A 24,701-nucleotide genomic window follows, 5' to 3' on the forward strand; every position below is an offset into this window, starting at 1 on the left:
GACCTTTTCCATTCTAGTCTATCACTAAACATTTTACATGTCATCATATTCCTGACTACTGTGTGAAACAATATGTCAAATTAATCTAAGGAATTTTAAAATCAAAATATTTCATAAGTAATGCAGATATTATCAATTTAGGGAACTTAGAAAATGTAACGCATAAAATTAACAATTCTGGATCCTTCACTCGTTTATTGCATTTAGATTTTCAGTATGCAAATGTTGACGTGTGTTTATGTTTAATCGTCTTGGAAACTGTGAGACTTCCGGAAAAGAATATCAACCTCAAGAAATGTTTTGCGCGAAGTATTTATGTACTGATAAATATGTAGCAGGTGGCGCTAGAATTACGCTCAAGATGGGAGCAAAACGCATGCAGGATTGCATATAAAGTGGCTATTAATATCGTCTCAGTTTAACTAAACTTGAAATGTGTCAACAAATTCTCTTACTTCATAAAAATCCAACCACCATTTCTCAAGTTGTACATATATACATATATATTTTGGACAGACAGAATGTGACATTTAAATTGGTGCTTTGTAGGGTTGCAAATGAGTTTAAGAAACTATGGACAAACGATGGATAAAGTCCTTCAGAATAATTACATCCTAAATAAAGTAGCAAACTAAATGAAGAACAAATGACTAACACGCAATAAAACAATTCTGAACTCCTCCATGCAATTTACTGCCTTGCGTGATTGCGAAGGCACATCAAACAAAGCAAACCGAGCTTAAAGTCTATTTGATTATAAGCACGACAGCTACATATTTTGTGATGGTACCCCAACAACACCTACATTCCATAATTTGTATATTCGGTTTCACACAATTTTTCTCAGGATTGTTAATAATATTATTTGGTATCTGTAGGCAGTATCGGTTGCGTTAGAATTCGCCACCAGGAAAGTCAAAGATAGGCAGGAGGGTTTGCAATTGAATGGAACACATCAGCTATTGGCATATGCTGATGATGTTAATTTATTGGGGGACGACATAAATACAATAAAGACGAACACAGAAGTTTTACTTGAGGCTAGTAGAACGACGGGCCTAGACATAAATTCAGAAAAAAAACTAAGTACATGTTAGTATCTCATCATCAGAAGACAGGCGGGCAAAATTAACTTAGGGTAGCTAATAAGACCTTTGAAAGGGTTACAAAGTTCAAATATCTGGGAACAACTATAACAAATAAAAATGACATTCATGAGGAAATTAGGAGGCGACTTAATTTCGGAAATTCTTGCTATTTTCTCAGTTCAAAATATTTTGTCTTCCCGTCTGATTTCAAAGAACCTGAAAATTAAAGTATACAAAACAATAATCTTGCCTGTTGTTTTGTATGGGTGCGAAACATGGTCTCTCACTCAGAGGGAGGAACGCAGATTGCAGGTGTTTGAGAATAGGGTGTTGAGGAGGATATTTGAGCCTAGGAGAGAAGACGATGGGACATGGAGAAAACGTCATATTGATCAGCTTAAAAATTTGTACTCCTAACTCAATTTTGTCAGGGTGATTAAGTCGAGAAGAATGAGATGGGCGGGGCATGTAGCGCGCATTGATGGGGCAAGAGGTGTGCACAGGTTATTGGTCGGAAAGCCTGAAGGGAAGAGACCGCTGGGGAGACCTAGACGTAGATGGGAGGATAATGTCAGGTGGGATCTATGGGTGATTGGAGTTGAAGGAAACTGGATTTTGTTGGCCCATGATAGGTTCAGGTGGAGTGCTTTGCTTAATTCGATGATGAACCTTCGGGTTAGTTAAGCAGTATCTTTAGCTTACCAGTCACAAAACTTTGCGCTTCAAGCATTGTTTAAAAATGCGCACTAAATCCAGCTTGTGTCAAAACTTGAACCCTCAGAATGAGTGTCGTAGTCGAATGGTTAACTCTCATGAGTTCAAATCTCAGCTCGGAGAATGGCTATCTTGACTGAGGTTTATCGTGGTTTTACTCAAGTAAACGTCGTTTTAGTTATTTAAATTAGACCATGACCGCTTCCTTCCACATCCTGTCAAATTCATTACTCAGCGTCATCATCTCATCTGATGGTAAATAGTCCAGATACTGAAAGTGTAGTTAATGAGAACTGCTGACATAACTAAAGCTTCAGCACGGAAAGCAGACCATGAGGTCCGCTACTTCGAAATTACTATAACGCTCAATTCTGATACGCGTTATGTGTTCTATTCTAAGCATTAGAGATGTTAGACATGTCAGACATGTACAGTATGTCACTAAATGGTAGCAAAAGCTCAATCTGAAAAAGAATTCCAAACATACATCTTCCCTTTTTACGTAAGAACTGTCCATAATTCAGTCCACGCACGAAAATGCTTCTACACTGTGTTGTTAACATATATATACAATTATCTTTTAGTGCTTTGATATTTTTGTTAACGCTGTTGGTGTTGTCCGTATCGATGTTGTAATCTTCGCTAGTGTTATTGGTACTAGTAACTTACAATTATTTCTTGAGAGACATTAATTACCTTGGTTTTTAACAAGGTACACATTGTGCGAAATATAACAATAATATACAGTTTCGAAACGCGTTGAAAGTAAAAAGCATGTAATTTACATGTATTTTATTTCGCCCGATACAGTTCACGTACTAGAAATTAACTTAATTGATTTCCAATATTTTCCTTATAAAGGTACAAGTGTTAAATTAAAATATATTTGAGAAGTGCAATTTTAATTTCATAAAAACGGATTTCCAATCAGTATTATAAATTGAAAAAATTTGTAGTTCTTTGAGGATGTAAAATTAGAGGCCGAACCATACCACTCAAGTTCTGAATCCCTCCTATTATGAGGACGGTGATATTTGAATATTCATTTAAAACTGTAAATGAATTTTTGCTAATACGTTTCGAAGCAATTAACTGAAAGAGCTATATTACAGTCACACACTTTCTTCCAATAACAATGTATCAAGTGAAACAAGATGGCTCTTCCCTCAATTTCATTGTTAAAGCCACTTCGCCTCTTCACATATTTGTTTGTGTCCTGCCATGAATGTGCCTGTCCTCCAGCTAATTTATAATTGACATTCTTTATTTTTGCTTACCACAGACGTGGAAATGAAACAGCTTAAACTGCAAAAACCACAGTATTAAAACGGATTGCTGTTATCTACAATGTTGCTTCTTCAATAAGTCACATGTTTGGAACGTTACATATACGCATCAGTAATAACCAAACCGATACCAACGACATGCAAAATAGAGTCCTTTGTGTTATTGAAGGTATGAACACAGTGACATCATAAATTGTAAGATAAAGTAACACAATCTGAAAACATTACAACTTCTCGGTGTGGAAATTTGCGGTCTTCTGTCAAAATTTATCGGGTTCGAATTTTGATCTGGAAATGGGTCATCTTGACTGAAGTTTTCTCTGCTTTACTCAGTCCCTCTTCGTCGTGATAGTAGTGAAGAAAGACCATGAGCAGGCACTTACTTACCATTGCCCCTTTCAACGTCACATAATTTTTGCATTCATTTTTTTTTTTGGGGGGGGGGTGCTTTGCAGTATTTGACGAACCTTGGCCTCATCACACATAGAGGTTCCTTAATATTTGTAGACATTTGGTGATTAGCTCGCCGTAAGGCCTCTACCTATGCAGGACACTACAACACAGAAAAAATACATCGATGCTTTGATCTGGATTCGAAAGCAAGATCTCAGTGACCAAGAGATGAAGACCGAAGACCCCACACCCCAGACCACGCGGCCACTGCGACCGACAGTAAATAAAATCAGCTACAACAAAAAAATTATATTTACCTAAAGTATTCTTCATTCATATTATATTAAATATGAGTTTCATGTACCATATTCTTATTTTAGGCCTGTTTATTTGGATTTATTTATAATATTTCGAATGAGCTGTACTTCAAAATGGTAGGTTACAGTCTACACAGGCGCTTAAATTTATGTTTTATGTGACATGATGTTTCCTGTAGGATTTTAAGATACACAAGTCAAGCAGGGAATATAACTTTCTCTTTCTATTTAAAAGGGTTTTCAGCTCCGGTTCTTTTACTTTCTTATATTTTCTGCACTCTAGAGAGTATGAACAGACAATGCCGTATTTAACCTCTATTTTGTAAAACGTCATATGTTTCGCAGCTTTGAGCAGGATATATTCTCATCTCCAGCCACATTACAGATTTATTATATAAAATGGGTGGGAAATAACAGGAGATACGAGGTACCGGAAGTGCTAATTATCGGGGCTCTCCATAAGATGGCCTATGAGATGGAAGATTTTATTCCCGACACAGGCGATATATTTTTTTCGTCACGTCGAGACTGATTTTGGTGCTCACCTAGAGCGGTGTGTTGCCCGCAGGTAAAATAGCCACTCCTTTTACATAAAACGTGAAACTTTATGTTCACTCCTCTTGAACACACCTTCATGAGGCGGTATTTAAGTACAGAATAAATGCTACGTTTACCTTTCGAACAAACGTTAAACCGTCGAAGCACAGTGGCAATTATTTGTACCACCTTCTATAATACCCTCTCTGTTCATTCTGACCACTCAATTCCATTGTTTGAACGAGAAACTATGGCCGAGACGATGCAATACGTCGTCTCCTTAGACATCGTTATAATATCTTTGCCCATTAGACCGAATTCCTGTACAGAAAAGGAAGAGATGTTCCGACGCAACCAGCCAACTTCTGACATCTTTAAACCCAATTTACTTCAGCAACCAATTGTCACGGAGGATGAAAATGTATGTTCCGATACAGAAACACTCTTAAGGTACAATTTGGCTGCACGCGACAGAGACAAGCGACCGAGGCAGGCGACAGAGTTACGAGACCGAGACTGGTCGCTTCCTGTCTGCTCTCTGTACAATCGTATGAAGTACAATTACGAGCGCGAGACAAAGACAGGCGACAGAGACAAAGCACAGGAGACCGCTCTCGGAATAGTAGTGTCTCGCGACGGGCTTAGGCAGCACGTGTCTTGTTGAGTAAAATAATGGCAGAAATTAAATTTACTGGTGACCAAGATGAGCAATTGGTAGAATTAGTAGGAGAAAACCGACCACTGACCACCGACAGAAAGATCCTTCTTCACGTCTGGTTTTGAATATTGAACTCATAGGTTTTCTTTGTTTCTTTCGCAGCAAAAAACACAGCAACACATCATCTTCTTCTTATTCTTCGATTAACCTTTTTAGAAGCACTTTTGTACTCATTTTTCACAGAATATGTGCACGTATGTCTCAACAAAACAAAGAAAACAAACACTTTGCCGCATGTCTCGGTCGTCACCTCAGAAGTGTTTGGCGACAAGCTGCGATGTGTCCGTCTCCCGTCTCTGTCGCCTGCCTCGGTCGCTTGTCTCTGTCGCGTGCAGCCAAATTGTACCTTCACGGTCAAGTTCAGCTACGCTATATCTCAGGTGGTTAGTCGCCGGCTTGATATCGCGAAGGCCATGATTCATGCCCAAGACTGTTAGAGTGGGATTTGTAGTTGACAAAAGCATCACTGAGATAGACTTCATTCTCCGCGTCCCTCGAATTCCCCTTTCATTATAATTCCATCGGTACTCCATTTTCACTCATATACTGTCTCGAAGACGAGCAAAGTGACCCAGTTTCACAGCCACCTAGTCTCAACCCACGACAGACACTTGAAAGCACGATAAGAAATGTATACTACTCGTTTTAATATCTAATATCTCTATTTAAAGGTTTCGTATGTTTCTTAGAATAAACATCGATTATTTCTCTAAGAACTTTAACTGCTTAGTATTTGCCACTGATACGCCTTGTATTTGATTTGTGGTATAAACAGACTTTTCAAATAGTAATCCCGTTCATGACAACCATTCCGCTGTCCTGTTGGCGAGATTATCTGTAAATTGAAGAGTTTTGGTTTTGAATATACATACTCACACAAAAATAAGCGTGAATGAATTATTCAATTTGCTTGCGTACAGATTTAATGCAGGCTGTTATTTATCAGAAAGTAGGGGCCCTACTGGGGCCCACCCAGCCTCCTCTACAATGGGTACCGGGGTCCTTTCCCGGGGGTAAAGCCGGCCGGGGCGTGATGCTGACCACTCACCCCCATCTAGTGCCGAGGTCAAGGAAGAGAGGAGCTATACCTCCACTCACCCCAAACGCCTACATGGCGTATAGTGGGACAAACTTTACTTTACTTTTAGGGGCCCTACTTATCGGGATAGCTCAGCCAGTATAGTGACCAGCTACGGGCTGGACGACCGGGGTTCGATCCCCGATGGGGGCAGACCATTTTCCCTGTAGCCTCTGCGTCCAGACTGGCTCTGGGGCCCACCCAGCCTCCTCTACAATGGGTACCGGGGTCCTTTCCCGGGGGTAAAGCCGGCCGGGGCGTGATGCTGACCACTCACCCCCATCTAGTGCCGAGGTCAAGAAACAGAGGAGCTATACCTCCACTCACCCCAAACGCCTATATGGCGCATAGTGGGACAAACTTTACTAGGGCCCTACTTATAGCAACTTATGAAAGCTAGATCTACGCTGGATAAAATCCAGAAACCGCATTCACGATTACCAAGACGTAGTAGGATGAAGTTTAACACACAGATGGGTGCAAACAGAGCGGAAGCCGCGACCGTTCAAAGATCGATGAAGCTTTCGTATGTGGCACTAAATTCTATAATCTCCTTGAATAATAAGCATATAATCAAATATAAAATGGGAGTGTTAGCTGTCCTTGAGGTTTGTTAGTACCACAATTTTAATCTTAATTCCTTTTATATGTGGTGAGTTTTTAACTAAACACTGGAAGAAATGTGTCATTATACTATGCAGTGCGGTGTAATTTATGCAATTGGCTTATCAACAATAGTTGCATCTGAAATAAAGCAGAGTCAGAGTCGACAAAAACTCAACAAGGCGAAACCATATATTTAAATATCTAACTCCGACGGACTACAAGTGACCACTCTTTATTTTCCTATAGGAACAGAAATTCTTCTGATAGTTAACATATTACCGCATCCTTCTTAAGAAGCCAATATTCTCTCAGCTGGCCAAGAAATGCTCGTCTGTTATTGAACCAATGTCCACCGCCGGTTTAAAAACAGCCCGCCTCATTATTCTATAAATGCAGTACACGGCCTTCCACTACGTGATCTTGAGATTTATTTTAATTATATTTTCTCATCTCTGCCTAGGTCTTCAGAGCTGTCGCTTCCCTTCAGGCTTACCAACCAAAACGTTTTCAGCATTTTGCATTTCCTCCATTCTCCGCCCACTTCACCCTCAAAACTACGCATTTTGGGGGTCCTCGTTTCCTCCACCTTTTACTTCATTCGTCGTATGTTCGAAACATTCTCAACCTGTGTTCTTTCTGTGGCTTGGCAATTGCTCGAAATAAATCGAATCATGTCAAAAATTCTCTTGCTCTATCGATCTAATTAATTTTACTGTAGATCTACACAAACCACAACTAAATGACACACAGAACTTGTTAACCAGGGTCACTGACTTTGATTATGCCGATTTTGACCACAGGCTTACCAAAACACCGCCACATAACCTCATGTGGAAACGGTCCACAACCAAACAAGTTATTAACATGGAACTTATAACGAGGAAGAGAAACCACTAGCAATAAATATTCCTGTACAGCAATTATTTTAATTACAAAGAGGATCGGGACTAAAGAGCCAAGTTCCTAATAACGTCTTTACATAAACAACCAACGACGAAACAGATATGTTGAATAGATATTAATCTTCATAGCATACTGCATGTGTCATTGTCAATGTTTAATGGTATGAGTAAACACACGAAGTGTGTTGCTGTTATTTTTAATATTATTATTGCTGTTGTTATTCTTCTTATTCCTGTTCTTCTTTATAAATGCTTTTAATTTTTCGCAGTCAGTTTTTCAGGCCCCTACGACAGTTCAAATTCGTAAAATAAAAGCGCTGTTTCGTAACTGAAATTGTGATAAATTGTTAATGTTATATTTGTATTAATATTCCTGGAAGGATATTGTAATCTGATGCTGATTGCAAATATTCGGCAACTGATGATCGTACGATTCGTCAACAGCGGTAGTCTGAAGTCGACAAATGCTTCAACATAAATGTTGTTTGAGTAAGCATAAAATAAAATAAAGTTCAGTGAAAAACAGTAAAATAGTGCACGCTGTATCTATGGGCGCCATTGTATGAATTATCTCTTACACGTAATAAATACTAACAATTAAGATACAAACATAAATGATTTGTCTTTATCGTCTCATCTTCATCGAATTGTGCTACCTGTTACGTCTACAAAGATGGCTGTTTTCTGGGTTGTACCGTCGAAAGTATGTTAGAAGTTTACCAGCGTTTCAGAGGTTCATGCTACCACTATCATCATCACCCTGACGATGGAGGCTCCACAACCTAGAAGACAGCCATCAACATTGTGTCGCGTTTTCTGTTCATAAAAGTTAATTAAATCAAATCAAAAAGACGACTTACCTTCGACATTTACGGATCCGAGCCGCTGAACAGAAGGAATCCATGTAACTCACGCACTGCACAATTAAATGCTAAACTACAGAAACCTACATACGTCGAGGTTTGATTTATACAGAGCTTCCTATGCCAAGCTAATTCTCCGACCACTACTTTAACTAACAGCCCAGATGTTTACAAGCAACTGAAACACAAGGTCAAGTTCTGTTCGAGCGCTTTCACTGTCCACATCGCAGTTCGCTCACTGGTACTGTTTACTGTACTCGAAAGCGCACAGCAAGACGAGACGAGAACAAACCCTGCTCATGTTACAAAGATGTGGGCGAGTTCAAATTAATTCCCATGTTTCTATTTTTAAATCTAAATGGTACAAAGCATTGACTGAAAATGACCAGTTCTTATGAAGAATAGACACTACTGAAATCTTCTGCTTGGACAAAAATTCGACTTCAGCTTAAAATTCGTGTGAATTAACTCTAGTATATTTGTGACCTAGTTTTATAACTGATACATTCGTAAATATATTACTTTCAGTAAAATAGGCTCATGGGTTTAGCTGTCTCTGAAACCGATTATACTCAATAATATCCTTACGAGAGTGTAGATTCACATAAAAAACATTTAATACTCACTTCGGCTTCTTCTTAAATTGTTTAATTCTGATTTACAGTCCTGAGAACGCTGAAACCGTTAAATGCATGATCCTGAAAAAAATTAATTATAATACATAATTTTAAATAATGTTTCTTAGTTTCGTGTGATATAAGAATTTGTGTGTGGCAAACGTGTGTAATGTTATCGCGTTGAATAAGATATCTAATCAACCCATACACGTAGATTCAAAGTTTATGAACTGTTTTCAAAATTGAGAGAAGGGAGGGAGGGAGGGAATTTAGCGCACATTAGATTTGTCTTATCCGTTCAAGGACGTAATTGTTTCTTTGTATTAATTCCGTTACCACTGGTTGGAATATAGTACGTTGTCTACAAATTAAATATAACTAGGTATTTACAACATAAAAAAAGCAATTGTGAGACTTATTGAGGTAATTTTTTACAAAGAAACATTTAAGGTTTTGAGCATTTATTTATTTATATATAACTTACTTAACGACGATTTTCCATGAGCTCATACTACATAGAGTCGAATGAGAGTATGTTAGATGAATTAGAAAGGATGTGGAGGAAAGAGGTCGTGGCCTAATTTAAGGCACTGTCTCGGCATTTGCCTGGGGGGTCTGAGCAAACCACAATAAAAACCAGTTAGGATAGCAGGTCTCCGACCTGAAATTTTAACTCTGGATCTCCCGAATACGAAGGATGAGTATTCACCACCCGACTATGACGTTCGGTGTTTTAGTGTCAGTTCAGATTTTTTGCCATCCGTGAGCTTGATTTTAGAAATTGCAACAAATTTGTAGGCCAAATTGTACTTACAAACTGCGTGTGCACACACACACACATATTTGATATTTGACAATAAAGAAATGAAACTTCTCTTTTATAACACTGCAGTTATCTATGATTGTAGCCTTAATTTTAGTGAAATATAATCAGAATTTATTTTATTTATTTTAGTGTTCTGTGTGACGACAGGTCCATATGAACAGGATCCTTCCATCCTTTTCTCGGACTGGGACCTGTTCATATACGTTCTTGGCAGATGATCCAGAAGTGGTTTGCCATTGCCTTCTTCTGTGTGTGAATGGAGTAATTGTTGGGATGCCACGGAGAAACCGGGGAAGCCCCCGGAGGAAAACTCCGTGTTGCCTAGACCACGGCCTTGCCCAACACAAGTTATAAATTCGGGCACCAATATATTTAAACATCGTGTAACAGCTTCTATTCCTGCTTTGGATACATTAGGTGTTATCATTTTTATGAAGATTAATATAATTATTTGAACTAACATAATACATTATAAATCTCTGTCAAATATATCTTATTCCTTCTACATGAATATGAAAACTTACAAAAATTATTTTCCTTATGAAATATTAAAACGTGTATAATATATGTCTTACAAGCTATTATAAAATGGCTGAACTCAATTATGAACAACATTTGGTTTTCATTTTGGTTCCCATCCTCGTCTCTTTTTTTTGTTACAGTAAAAACTGTAAATCATAATTTTGTGTAATAATATTAGAACTATGTATCAATTACATCAAATTAATTGTCATTAAATGAGTAGAAAAGAAATATGTATTCACTGTATGTAGAGAACACGTTGCAATGATATATTTCGTTCAGCGGAGATTCTGCTTACCACATGATTGCACCGGAGATTCCTGGTTATATTATTATTGGCACGTTTATTAATTTTCTATTAGTATCATGATTAATTTAGTAATATTTTACAAATTAAATATTAAAAAGCATCGATTGGTAAGTTTTCTATAACAGATAAATAAATATTTAAGGACGAGGACGTGGTTGTGGCCTATTAAAATACTATCTCGAGACTTTCGGTATTTGGATCGAGTCTGTAAACCGGAAATTCCAGACTAAGACGCAGGAGTGCCAACACTACATTGTCAAGTTCAGTGTTTATGTATTCTAATTGTGATATGTAATCTTGTGGCATTTAAATACTTCATTATAACCACCAACGTACGTATGAAGTCATACTATTACAACTATTGAAAGGAAAACTATACGTTTTATCTATAGGTTATTTTGCACTTATCTATTCTTCGGCAAATACCCTTATAAGGGCACCCATTCTAATTTTGGATGTGTCTGAAGATAGTACGACTTTGTGACGTACTTAGTAAATCCTGGATTGTAGTTTGATTCGGTTCCAGTGTTTAAGGGAAGGGTGTTTTGAATTTCGTTTGACTGTGGAAGGAAGTATAGTGGCATGTAATGTTGAGGTAAAACGTACGGGAATTGTTGTAATGTATTTGGGTTGTATGCCAAATTTTGTAATTGTAGATTTACTGGATAATTTGGCAACATGTATTCACGTTCAGAATTTTGTTTTGAACTTCCTTCGTTATTATTTAGGGGTTTTGATGTTTCTTGCACGTGGTTTAGCTTGGGTCTCAGAGGATTTATTGGGTTCCTATATATTGCTTCTTTCACTGGGTACTGATACAACAGTTGAGATCCTAAACTGGGGATGTTCAAAAAGTTCTGACTGTGCAAGAGTTCCTCTGTTGGTACGTATGACAGACTTGGTGGGACTGGTTGCTGATAATTGTCTGTATACCAATTGAGTGGCCCATTTGTTTCTTGAGGATACTGGTTCATTTGGTACTCAGGCCATAAGTTACCATCGGGGGAGTTATAAAAATCTACATTGTACGTCTTCGGATTCACTTCTATAACGGCGGATGCATTTGGAGGGGAAGCATAACTTTTGACTTCAATTTCTACAGGCTTGTCGATACTTCCCGATTGACTAGGAAAAATGTTAATTTGCAAATCGCGCTTCACAAGTTCGCTTTTGGAATCTGAATCTAACGGTAGATTGAGAGCTTTGCTGTCTGTTGGCACGGATGTCTTTGCAGTTCTTTGTTCTTTGAACATCAAAGCGCTGTTGCTATGGTCCTTCTGTTTAGAGGGTTTCTGTGTTGTACTGCCTTCAGATATTTTCTGTGCATGCGACTTCTTAATTCTACCATCCCCTGTATTTTCCTCATTGCTAATGTGTTTCTTAGTGGTATGGTAAACAGTAGAGTCGTGCTTATTTTTCGTGGCGTGGGAATTGGCATTTTTGTGACTTCCGCTTGAAGTTGCATCTGCAGCTGGAGCTGGTGGCAATGGTACACCTTCTACACCTAGAAACAAAATGGATTTTCTTTAACGGTAGAAACAATATATGTTCATCAATATAGTGCTTATAAGCTATGCACCTTGAAACATGAAACAGAAAGGATGTTTTGCACTGTCAGCACTTATATCAAACAAGGTCGTTCAGGGTTGACCTAGACTTACACAAAATATTTCTGCATCAGAATGACGAAATACGCTTCGTGGCAGATGTTGGCAACAGTGATCCCACTCCCACACACGCGCACATAATCACGCCCTTCACGTTTTCACATTAGAATCTGTGCAAAATGACGTGTCTCAATCACTCCGAGAGTAGAACAGCGCTGTATCGTCAAATTTCTGCTAAGGGAAAGCGTAAAACTGGCTGAAATTCTTCGCAGGTTAAGAACACATTATGCGGAAGAGATCTTATTATGTGTAAACATATAAGATTGGCACAATAAATTTTTTGATGTCATGAACATGTTGCTAGCCGACCTCATGGTCTCATGCAGTCGACAGCCGTCACAAATGTAAACATTCGTGTCGATGAGGAGAAGTTTTTGGAAACTGACAAAATGAAGTAAATATGAATGACATTAATATTGCATCCACAGTGTGCATAAGAGTTGGGACCGAGAGACAATTATTCGCGAAGACTTATTGTTCAAGAATGTGGGCGCGCAGAGGGTCTCAAATATTCTGACCTCGACCAGAAGGTAAAATGTGTTTCTGTGTCACCTGGCAATCGAAAGCGGAGTGAAGCTGAGGGAGAAATATTTTTTTGAAATGACGAGAGATGGGTACGCTACTTAACTCCATAAACAACAAAGAGGTCTAAAGAAAGATGTATTTTCCTTAATTGGCTAAGCAGTCAGCCTAATCCTTGAAGATGCAGCATAGTCTGATAGACGTTTCAGAGGTCCATTATGCCTCCATAATTAGGGCGATAAATAAGCCGTGCCAACTAACAACAACTAAAAGTCTAACTAATGTTAAGACCTCGATCGGCACAAGTGCTTTCAGAGTTGCTGGACTAAGGGGTTCCCCACATCAGCTGACTTTGAGTCGAAGCTCTCATTCAGTGTTCTGATGTCGTCGGCGAAGTGTGGAATTCCCAGATCCTCGTGTATTTGCCTCTTACTAACGTACCAAGGCGGGTTAGTCGCAATGCGAGGACACTTGGATTGTAACACCTGCAGATTCCGGACGTGGCTCCTGGCAGCTGATCACCAGATCAAGCATGAGTAATCCATCATAGGACGAATGACCTTCTTGTAAAGCAGCACACTGTTTCTGACGGATAGGCCACTTCTCCTGTTAAGGAGGGGGCCTAAGACGCCAATCGTTGCGCTGCCCTCGACGTTCGTCGGCCAGGTAAGCCCGGTGTCAAGGGTCACCCCAAGACACCGCACCGTTTTGACCCATTGTATCTGCTGTCCGAGAAATTACACTGCTCTGGACTATTGGATACGTTTCTTTGCCTTAACGAAGAGAACTGCGGTGCTCTAATATTCGCAGTAACATCCGTAAAAATCTCAGTTACTTAACGTAACTCATACCATTACACATATCGAGACTACTAACCGAAGCACATTATAAAAGATGAACTGAATTTCACTGAGAATTCTGCAAATCTATGTAATTTACAAGTAAAATCAAATCACTCAGCCACTGTTTAATAATACACAACTACATTTCTAGTTCCTTTCTCCAATTTTGTCTTCGTCCTACCATTTTTCTTAAAAGTCCCGCTTGACTGTGGTGCTATTTTCGTCTCCCGCAAATTGTCTATGCCGTCTCCACGTTCTCGTTTGATTACATTCAACGTATGATCCACTGCCTTGCAACATTTCACTTAGTACGTTATACTTGTTGCAACGTAATCTGTTCGTTGCAAAAGTCATAAATATATGAGTTGATTACTTGTTAAAATGTCTTGTAATTCTCCTTCCGAAAAGTTTGTAGCTTATGAAATCACTGGTGCTTCATATTCTATGATGACAGCAAAGAATGAGGGACAATTATATGTTATTTGTTTTTATTCAGGGGTTCTGCTACCGTATTGAAAATTACTGGGACTTTTAAATTTGTATCAAGACAAATACTTGACAAATATAGAAAAATACAACACAATAGACGATTTTTTTTGTTTGTTTCCGTATTTTTGAATTTTATTCTCCCCAAGGTATAAGATAATCAGGCCCTTATTATAATCATATTCCTGCATTTTGTAATGTATTGGGATAATGTAAGATATGAATCGCAGTAACAACTGCAAAATTTCAAATTTTGTTACTAGACTAAAATGGAACAAAGTATCTGAGATACTAGTGTTTTAAGCTATTTTAATTTATCGTAATATTGATAGCAATGTAAGCGAAGATTTGATTCAGATTCGACTGCTCTGACTGAGGAATGATAATATTAGCATGATTATGCGTTGCTTTTCAAAATAATATAGGGGACGTCAGACGGAGGACCTAGATGTAAAATTCCACACAATCTATGCCTGGCCACTAGAGTGAAGATGACCGGTATCTAAATACTTTATAAGACCTTCTACATTACTCGATTTTGAATATAGAACTCCGAACACCACTGCCGTCAATGAAACCCTGGGATTCTAGTTCATAATCCATAGCTGAAAAAGTGTAACGGCAATTTTCCTCCACGCCATCTCTACGCCTTTAAAAAATACTTTTCGATTATCATGAGATACACCTTTGCAGGGCAATTAATGTTAATCCTATTGTCGGTGCCTTTGTTACTACATTTCTAAAACTCTCGACGCTAACTACATATATCGGGCTTGTGCAATATTAATAATCAGTGATTGTGTTCTTCAGGTACCAGGTTCCAATGTGGGTCGGTTCACTGGCTACCCTATTTTCGTGGCTTCACTTGGTTATTTTATCGAACATCGATATAGTACCTAAAACAGGCCACGACATCCTCCCTCAAAATCCTTACCTACTCACACTTTAGCCTATTATTCCCATTTCATTTGAAGCTTTACAACATGTACAGCCCAAACAGCATTGCTGATTGACTTGATAATCGATTTATCTCTCACATAATTTCTACACAACACATATACAAATTCAGAATAGTGCATTTTAACTACTAGGCTAAAGTTTGCTTCACTGTTGTTAATTACGTTCGGAAAATATAGTATTTTGTGTGCACTGATAGTACGTAGGTATCAATCAAAAACGGATATTTTTTTCCAAGAATTGGTACAAAATAGCCACCCATATGCAGAACTCTATCAACAGGACTGGGTATGGAATTGCACGTGGTCCAGGGTGATGACAGCAAACGCTAACACAAACCAGCATTAGCAAAGGTCTGAGACTGTCATCATGGTGGGAGGGCTGACTGTGAAACCAACGTCAGTGGAAGCAGGTATGTGCTTTGGTTCACCTCAGAATAAGCAACAGATCCCATGGAGTTGATTCAGATTGATGATGTGTTTACATAACCACATGTCAGTTAATTTTGTTCCAATGGCTGTTCAGAACAACGGTTACACATAGGGTGCATCAAAATCCCCCACTATTATGAAACTCCCTACTATTAACATGTTGTTAGAACAAAACACAAGCTGAATAATGAAACGTTCTACAGGAAACTTATGTCAACATTCACCCAAAATACTTTTAAGTTTCTATAAAATGACGGGCCTTTTGCCTACAATTATATAGCATTTTCTACGGACTACCTTACATGTTGATAAATATTTGAAGTTTTCATGGCGATAACAATTTGGGTAGTGGCTCTTTAGGACTGATATACGATAACAAATGTTTAGCAGCACTCCCAAGTCTTCAGAACAGAAGTCCAATAAGAACGCCGGTAACACTGCATGACGTAACACAGACGACCACATCCACATATTTCCTTTTAATTTACATTTATTCACCTGGTCGAGGGATGTGCATCTTTTATGGAAACAATCTGTTCGCCATAGCTTCAACTCGAATTCTGTCTGTAGTCAAGTAAATTGAGTGGTCAATTTTACAATCTGTAAATCTCTGAGATGTAATCCATGTTTAGGACTCCCAAGTGATCTTTTTCTATGCACTTCTCATTTTCTCGACATGTCATATTGCTTTTTTTTACACTTCGTAATTTGTGCAAAACCATCTCTCCAAGTCTGAGGCTTTTGTGGGATAATTTATGTTTAATATTATGGCTCCTGATATTCTACGTGTGGACTGAAAACCAGTTTTCATGACGGCAGCATAGCAGTTAATCATTCAACGATTGCTTCAAATAAGGTTAAAGAGTTATTATGCTAGTGGCAAACCCGTTTTCCGACATTAAACAACACAACAATGGAAGTCAGTTATAGAACTATGTCGCGTTGTCATCAGATTTCAGTTATAATTTTGGCTCTGATGTATTGTAATTACATCCAAGCAACTAGTAACAGATTTCCCTATTTATATGCGTAATGTTCGTAACGTTTCTCATTGACTCTTATCATCTCGACACAACACATTTCAAAGGCTGGATCTTTACGTAGCACAGATTCAAATCTAAACTTTATGCAATGTGATTATCAAATTTATTCAAACTGTAACATTCTATGTTCTTTACACCAGTAAGTACCAATGTTTCAGAGTAGCAAAATCCCTATACAATCATGCTGAATATGTAGGCAGGTTGTTCTTAAGAAACGCTGGAAATTACCACAAGACTGCACGGTGTAACAAGAATACCACAATTAAATCTCATATAATTTTTTGTTCCTTGATTATTTTACTTTATGCAATTTTCGATATATTGAAACTCAGATACAGTGACTTACTTAGGCCTTACGCATTCACTTTCTTAGCCTATCATAATGGACCGTTTCAAACCAATTATATAGACAATTTTTATCAATTATATTAATTGAATACTTCTTAGGTCTTCTGGACAGGGGCAGATCCATCGCAAGACCCCCAACACACACAGAACGAAAGAGTAAAATACATATACATATCAGTGACCTGTACGGGATTCGAAACTATGATTCCACTGTTTCATGAGCGATCACAAGGCTCGTCAGTTACTTGATTATAAAGAAAATCTCTACGGTATATTAGTAAACCACAGTCGACTTCATTACTGCGCTATTGATCAAGATGTTCTGAGATACAATTGAGATTACATTACTCACCGGAAGAGCTGAAGCAGAAGACGGCTGTAACAAATAGGAGACTTAGCACGAAGATCGCAGGTCGCTGTGGTGTAATGTCCATGGCGATATCACTGTCGTGCTACAAGCTGGCTTGATTCCGTAAAGACTTCGTCAAGATGTGTGCGTTGAACTGCGGAGGAGCCGGTAGTGGTAACGGCAGAGCCTCAGAGCCTGATAAACTCGATTGTCACTTTGGATTAGATAAGCTTCCCCGACTTTTTCTGGGAGTTGTTTATGTATTTGTGATTTTAGATGGGCTGGTGACTGCAACAAACACAATCATATTTTCAGCACAATGAAACTATATTAATGTTTCGGTCGAAAAAAATAATATAAGCCTTTTAGTACTAGACATATTAATCTGACACAGTCCCTGTTTAAATTGACAAATGAAAAAATATATAGATGGTTTTTTTTATAAGTTAAGGACGCTGCATCAAATGTAGATATTTTGGCGTCGAATGATATTGAAGCGATATATAATTAAGGTATAGTTTGAAGGACTGAGATTAAGCTATCGTCTCAAGAGGTTTCTTCTCATTTGGTTTTCTAACAAGATTTTCGTATTACATTCTTGCGTCCTCCATTTATGTTTCATATAAAACCAGCTAACGATTTTTCATTTTTTTTTGTATTTTTCGCCATTAAATCTGATTTATATCTTCTAAGTTACCCGAGGTGAAAATATTCAGTCGTTCGAATCCCCTGTTTTGTGCCGTTTCATGGATAATCTGAATGTCCATTTCAATATTAGCTCTGTCGCTGATTATCTACCTGTATCCCACTTCACATAGCATTTAAAACATTTGTTATCAAATTGTAGCTATATCAGCGTACAATTTGAGTGAGCTATTAAGCCTTAGAAGGTAGTAAAGGTGCTTAAACACGAATAGAAAAGGGAAAATCTGTAACTAACAAAAAATATTAGGGAACCTGGGTGGGCAAAATATTATAACAGTAAGTAATCAGCAAATAAATTTAGTGAGTAACAAACAGAAGTCGATTGAAACTCAGTTTTAACTGAAAACATTCCGTGATGTTAATTTTCTGAGCGTTTTATTCAACTTAATACTTTCAATATTTGTTTAATATTTTTCTTTTACGGTATGCTTGTGTTTCGGTTTTACGAAGCCACGCTAAATGCTGAAGGTATTAAGTTTTAGTACGAACATAGAATTTACACTCAACATAAACTTCGTAAAACAATTTACTACTTATTTAACCGTTTGTAGTTAAATTTCAGATTTACGTAGGTCACCTCGATCGAGCTATTACGCCTAAATACTTATTTATTTTTACGTGGACGATCTGGCTATTACTAAGTAAGACTTTTCTCCGAAAATACAAAGATTGACAGTGTCACGTGGAAACAGGATTGAGAGTTTAGAGTAAACATTCTACTACCAAACCCCAAATCCGATTGAGAAATATCTATACGAACTGTGTTATAGTCTTATCTTAAAAACCTTGAATTTTCGTAAAACTTCAGCGGTGCTGCGATTAGATAGGTATTTACGCAGTTTTTAAAATACGCTAATCGTTTCATTGTCATTTTAAAATAGGTTTCAATACCCTCATATTCCTCGTTCCCTCATCCGTTACATCTGTATGATACAAATTAACGAAGGATATGGAGGGATTACTGTGCGTAATTAAGTGCCACGCTATGCAGACATGTTGGATACTGGAAGAATGACTCCACGCATTTAAAATCTATATTCTAAATAAATTTGAGTGATTTGCTTTACACCCCGGCCGCTTCATCCCCGGAAACGAACCTCGTCTTTACAGTAAGACAAGAGACTGGGTCGGTTCTGATATTTTAACAAATTTGTATGAAACAAAACCAAATGTTGGAAATTGTTTTTTTTATAAATTTTGCATAAATGTTATAAATCTTGATAAGAAATTTATTGTAGTTTTATTATGTTGGACATTGCTCATTTGTAACATTATTAAATAACACATTTACGGAGTTGACTTCCGTCTTTAAGGCATTCTAGTGGTGTAGGGATTCACATAGGAGTTTAGAAATAAAATATTTGTGATTCTATAACGAAAACTGCCACTACTATCAAAAATAAAAATACACAATGACAACCAGTTACATGAATATGGAATAGAGCAAGCTCCCAAAATGTCGTATATAATGTTCAATATATTTCATACCATTGAAGAGATCCGAAATGGCTGTGGTTTAACGGCCATTATGAAGTACCTCTGCAAAATTATGAAAGGATTTGTATATTTATTTGAGCAGTGATTCATTTCTGAGAAATCTGACTGTTCGTACAGATATTTTTATTATTTTCATATGCTACTAATATTATAATCGTCTAATGAAATCTGTAGTTCGGGACATTATTTTCCATTAGTTTTTCATTAATTATTTAATAATTTTTCTCCTGTTTTTTGTATATTTAATTCTTTAATTATTCTAGTAATCATTTCAATATTAAAGAAGCCATATTTTACATAGCCGAAAAGCTTCATAGGATACGCGTTTGGAGATGACTTGCATGAGTCATTGTCCCGTGTAGTCCGGTAGATTTTTAACGATATATATGAGAGGGCATTGCCGCCTCCATCGTCTCGTATCGCAAGAAGCATCTCTATGACGTCGGTAAACGTCTACCAGACTACTCGGCACGAGTCAGACAACAGCTATATTCACACTCACCGCCGTGAGAACGTGAAATCGCACTCAGTCATAACGGTTTCGTCAAATCAAAATAGTTGTAATCAAATTTAAAAAATCAGTTAACGTAGGCAAAATGAGACGAACCAGAATGTTGATTTACTAGAGACACAGAAAATTTACAAGTTTACATGAATCATTAAGGTAACGGCGCAGTTTATCAAAGCCGAATTACTGATATAATTTGAACTTGAAACCTTGCATACCGTTCACTGTATTGATATATAAAATCATGCACTAAGTGTCTTTTAAAGTGTAAACAGTTTTGTTTGAATGCGTGATTTTATATATTGTTACTTAAGTACACCAACTTCAAAATTAAGTCCTCCAGACACATCGAGTTTTGGCATTCTCGGTTATAACGGCAAGAAACTTTGACTTGGCCAGTCTGCGTACGAAGAGAAGTCGAGGGATCCAAGTGTAAATAATTAATCATGAGTCCGTGGTGCTTCATATGCTAACGTTTGTTCACTTTGTAGCGGCACATATCAGACATAAAGCCACGCCCTGTGTCAAGAAAGCAAGTTTAAAATGTAACAAGTAAGGGTGGATGTTCTACTATGACTTTTCCCCCTAAAACCACTAATTCCCGTATTTGTTCCCGCCAGTATAAATTCTCTTTCTGACGCAAGGAACACATTATGGGTGTAACAGACAAGTGCTTCTCACATTTCTAGACAAGCCCCTGCGGATATTGTGAATACCACAAAAAAGAACAAAATATCGATGCCTGTTAAAATTCTGATCAAACTGTTAAAACAGCTAACATAACCTTAACTGGCTGGTTATCCGACTACACTGTTCTTCCGCCTTTACCCTCAGTCCAGTTGTAACTGTTTCATTACTTTTCGATACATGCGCTTCAAAATCACGAGTACTTCGAAATGTGACGAATGATTTCAAATCTCAATTATATATTTCGTTCATTTACAGCAATTTCTAAATGTTTCTATAACTGAATAATTCGTTACAACGCCATTTTGTTTAACTTTGTCCACTGCCTGACATTATTTATGAGGTTTGCCCCACCTATATCTCGATTACTTTTTGTGCTTGTAATGACAAAATTCATAATTACCTTTATTCTTTTATTTTAGTGGCAGTGGTTTGGATAAAAGATTTTGTAATAAATCATCCATTGAAACGAACTTTTAGAAGATAAGCAAGCAATATACTGGAAGCCTAAGAATGAGAGGTTAAAATAAATAGATGTATAGATGTAACAAGTAACTGTACGCTTACATAAAACATGTATGAATATGAAAAGTCTACAATTAAGAACATTTAACAACCAAGATTTAGCAGCTGCTGATTGCGACCGCAATTTCAGCATCATATAAATCGGCGCCTGCAATAAGTACGCTGGGAGAGATACCAAAGTGTTAGGTGATGGACGGCCATAGTGTCCAGACCTCCACCAGTGTTACCAACCATTTCATTCGATGGGCACCTGAGAGAAATACCATAGGCCAAATAAAATATGTAAATTCCTACATAGATAGTTTACTGTCCTATCGCCAAGTGGGTTAGTTGGTAAGTTAATTGAAACTCCATCATCTGAACAAGATATTTTTTCAAGTGCTGTAAGAAAATGTATGTGAAATGCGAAGCGAAATGAGGTTGATAAAACTGTTGTAGCTTATTTGAAGGTACTGTTCAGTTATTTACACGTAAAGAGTTAAGAGTGAATAAACTTGTTAAGAACATCTGTCATGATATGCTGATTTCCGGATGACATTCGAAAGGGCACATCCCAAATAACAATTAATCTTGTTACAGCTCGAGTTAACTTATTAGAAAATAAATTTTATGATTATTATATTTATATTTCTTATTATTAATTGCAAAATTTCCTGTAAGTAAATTATAGGGACATTACAAGTGCCACACGAGCTATTTTAAACCAGATTTTACACTGATTTTCTATGCCAATAGTTGGAGTACCAGTGCCTTGACGCTGACATGTTTTTATTTTCCTTTCCATTCCACCATGCACAATCATTCTTGCATCTTATTCGAACTAAGTAATCTATGCAGTTTCTACAGCACTGCTAACTATCTTACAAAAGACCTAAAATGCTAAATCGTTTTTACGGTATCTGTATGCCGTTGCTCCGTTGCTTATCAACAAGATACCTCTTTCATTGTCCTGCATTTCCTGCTCCTGTTACAGGAGATGATGAATGCCTACTTTGTGCCGTGAGAAACAAGACGCAATGTCAAGTACTTCCTGACCAATAACCGCTCATAGGAAGGACCTGTAATCTTGCCTTCACAATGGAAAATGTTTAAACAGCAGACGAGCTTCAAAGCACGTAAAGAGGGTAGATTTGCTTTTGAAAATATAATGGACATTATTGATTTTGTTATTTCAAACAGTTCACTATAACAACTAGACAATAAAGTTCCATATCAAATAATTCGTAAGCAATATTAAGTAAAAACGAAAAAAAAACATATACTTCAGTCGGAAGCAGCCTATTTATGGCTTTCAAAAAGCGCCCAACGAACACGTTCTCCTTGAAGATGACAACTATAAAGTTTGCTGAAACTTTTAGTAACGTGTAACATTCGATTCGGCTAATTCCCGAGCATGAAAGTTTTAAATTGAACTCCAGCTGCGAGAACCTAAGAGCAAGAAACATGCAGTCAGAATTTACCTACTTTACTAACTGAACTATCTTTGCTTATTTTAATGGCACTGTAAACGGAATTTGTCCTCTAGTTTGGTTTAAGATTTAGCGGTTTACAGCGGCACTGTATGTTTCCTCAGTACAATAAAAAGCATGATTGTGGGTTATCTCGCCGCTGTATGTCGTAGCCTCGTGGATTCCCCTAAGAGTTTAACTTCTTCACACAATTTCCCTAAAGGTCAACCTCAGGTCTACAGGGTAAGGATTTATGTGTCACAAAGCAGCAGCCCGCAAGTGTAACAAGAGAGAGGGAGACCAAAGTGAACATACAAAAACCTTTACAAAAACATATCCGTCATAAAGTAATTAATTGTCAAATATGATCATAGAAATACCTCTGCTATTTCACAAACATGGAATCTACAAAGTACTTTCCTTGTTCGGTTAGACGGATGGCTTTTATCTGTTTTATCTCTGTCTAAAGTAGGTCAACCTAATAAGTGGAGCAACACAATGAACAGACCGAAAATAGAGCAAGAGACAACGGCACATTGTTTGGTTCATTTTCATTCAGCTCAGTCTTTTGATGCAAGCCAAACACATCGTTTAGCTTCGAGAGCACGTGCACAGCTATACTTAAAGACTAGGATTTGTGCTCCTATCAGACAGAGTTCCATACGATGTGTTGCCGTCAATGTCACTATGGTCTCTGGATAAATTCTCTTAAACATCTGTGAGTTTCTCATGCAGGTGAAGACCTCAATGTGGATTTTGTGAGTTGTAATGCCATGTAGACTTGTAGGTAGTTATCTACGCTTCACAGAAACATATTTGTCTTCGTTTTTAGGGCTGACGATGAAGACGGTATAGTCTTCCAAAATTTTGGTAACTACCGGTAAATAGAAGTCGACATGGCTTTAGTACATAGAAAAGCAAAATCGACATGTGTGTGCACATTTATCTTTTCAATTCTAAGATCAAAATGTAGTTGTTTGTGATGTTTGATTCATAGGTTAATTAACGAAACTGTTTCAACTCAGTAAATTACATAGGGACGAATGAAATGGAACTACATCGTGGACGGTAAGTGTATACGAATATTAAAACAGACAGTAACAGATTATTTCGTTATTCTTTATCTAGAGTGGGTCACTTTATAAAACAGGGTTCTTCGTGAAATTATTTAATGTTACAGATTTTATCCGTAAACCTTCGTATTTATTATGCTTGCAATAATACAACAGTATATCTGTTTCCTCAGATTAATTGGCCGCAATCTTTAGATCCTAGATTTCACTATCCTCACTAAGCTAGGTGACCCGTACAATTCACTCACCTCCTCGTTATGCAATATTCTAAATTTCCCAATTATTTCATCCCTTCTAGGTCTAAATATCTTCCTGAACACCTTGTTTTCAAACACTTGTAATGTACGTTCTTACCTCAAGGTAAGAGACCATGTTTCACAACCATATAGAACAACAGACAAAATTATTGTTTTATCCTGATCTTTAGTGTTTTGAATAGCAAACGAGATGATACTTTTTATTTACTTTGTTTACTTTAATGCTGTTTTGCTTTAAGGTTTAAACCTTTTTATTCTTATAGTTACTACCACGCTGGAGTAAAACTATACCTCCAATCTTCATTTTAATACCTTTTATTCTATTTACTCAAAATGTATAAGTAAATTTAGTAGTAAATGGGGCCCACTGTATCAGAAGGGTTAAGATTCACAATTATGGAGCACTTTTGATACTCCTAAAAAAGCAAAGACGCAATTTATTATGGCTCTTTTAACGGTGATTTGAATATGGCTCATCAGGTACAAAACGCCGAAAGTTGCCATGATTAGTGGATGGCTAATTAGAAAAAGATATGGATGAAAGTGGCAGTGTTCAATTTACGGTTCTACTCCGACACG

At 37.4% G+C, this 24,701-nt stretch overlaps 2 protein-coding genes across 7 annotated transcripts in view; both read right to left on the reverse strand.

The window, feature by feature from the left end:
* LOC110831813 (neurotrimin) overlaps nucleotides 1–8,752 on the reverse strand; it is a 478,509-nt gene extending 469,757 nt beyond the window's left edge. For 2 of the 6 annotated variants that reach the window (XM_022068236.2, XM_022068235.2), the window contains exon 1: nucleotides 8,500–8,743. In XM_022068236.2, coding sequence (XP_021923928.2) covers nucleotides 8,500–8,508 — 9 coding nt within the window. In that variant the 5' untranslated portion in view covers nucleotides 8,509–8,743. Of the gene's footprint in view, nucleotides 1–8,499 lie in introns of all 6 variants that reach the window. The other 4 variants (XM_022068238.2, XM_022068239.2, XM_022068237.2 and 1 more) reach the window with 3 other exon arrangements.
* A 1,541-nt stretch (nucleotides 8,753–10,293) lies between these two features.
* Nucleotides 10,294–17,711, reverse strand: LOC110831828 (uncharacterized). The gene is made up of 2 exons (XM_022068251.2): nucleotides 17,426–17,711; nucleotides 10,294–12,281 (listed from the first exon to the last, which is right to left on the reverse strand). Exons 1-2 carry the CDS (start codon nucleotides 17,505–17,507, stop codon nucleotides 11,206–11,208), a joined length of 1,158 nt encoding a protein of 385 aa, XP_021923943.1. The 5' UTR covers nucleotides 17,508–17,711; the 3' UTR covers nucleotides 10,294–11,205.
* Nucleotides 17,712–24,701: the final 6,990 nt, after the last annotated feature.

This window comes from Zootermopsis nevadensis, unplaced genomic scaffold (genome assembly GCF_977971745.1).
Source record: "Zootermopsis nevadensis isolate Lab colony 2312 unplaced genomic scaffold, Znev_1.0 Znev_ptg000030l, whole genome shotgun sequence".
Taxonomy (NCBI): domain Eukaryota; kingdom Metazoa; phylum Arthropoda; class Insecta; order Blattodea; family Termopsidae; genus Zootermopsis; species Zootermopsis nevadensis.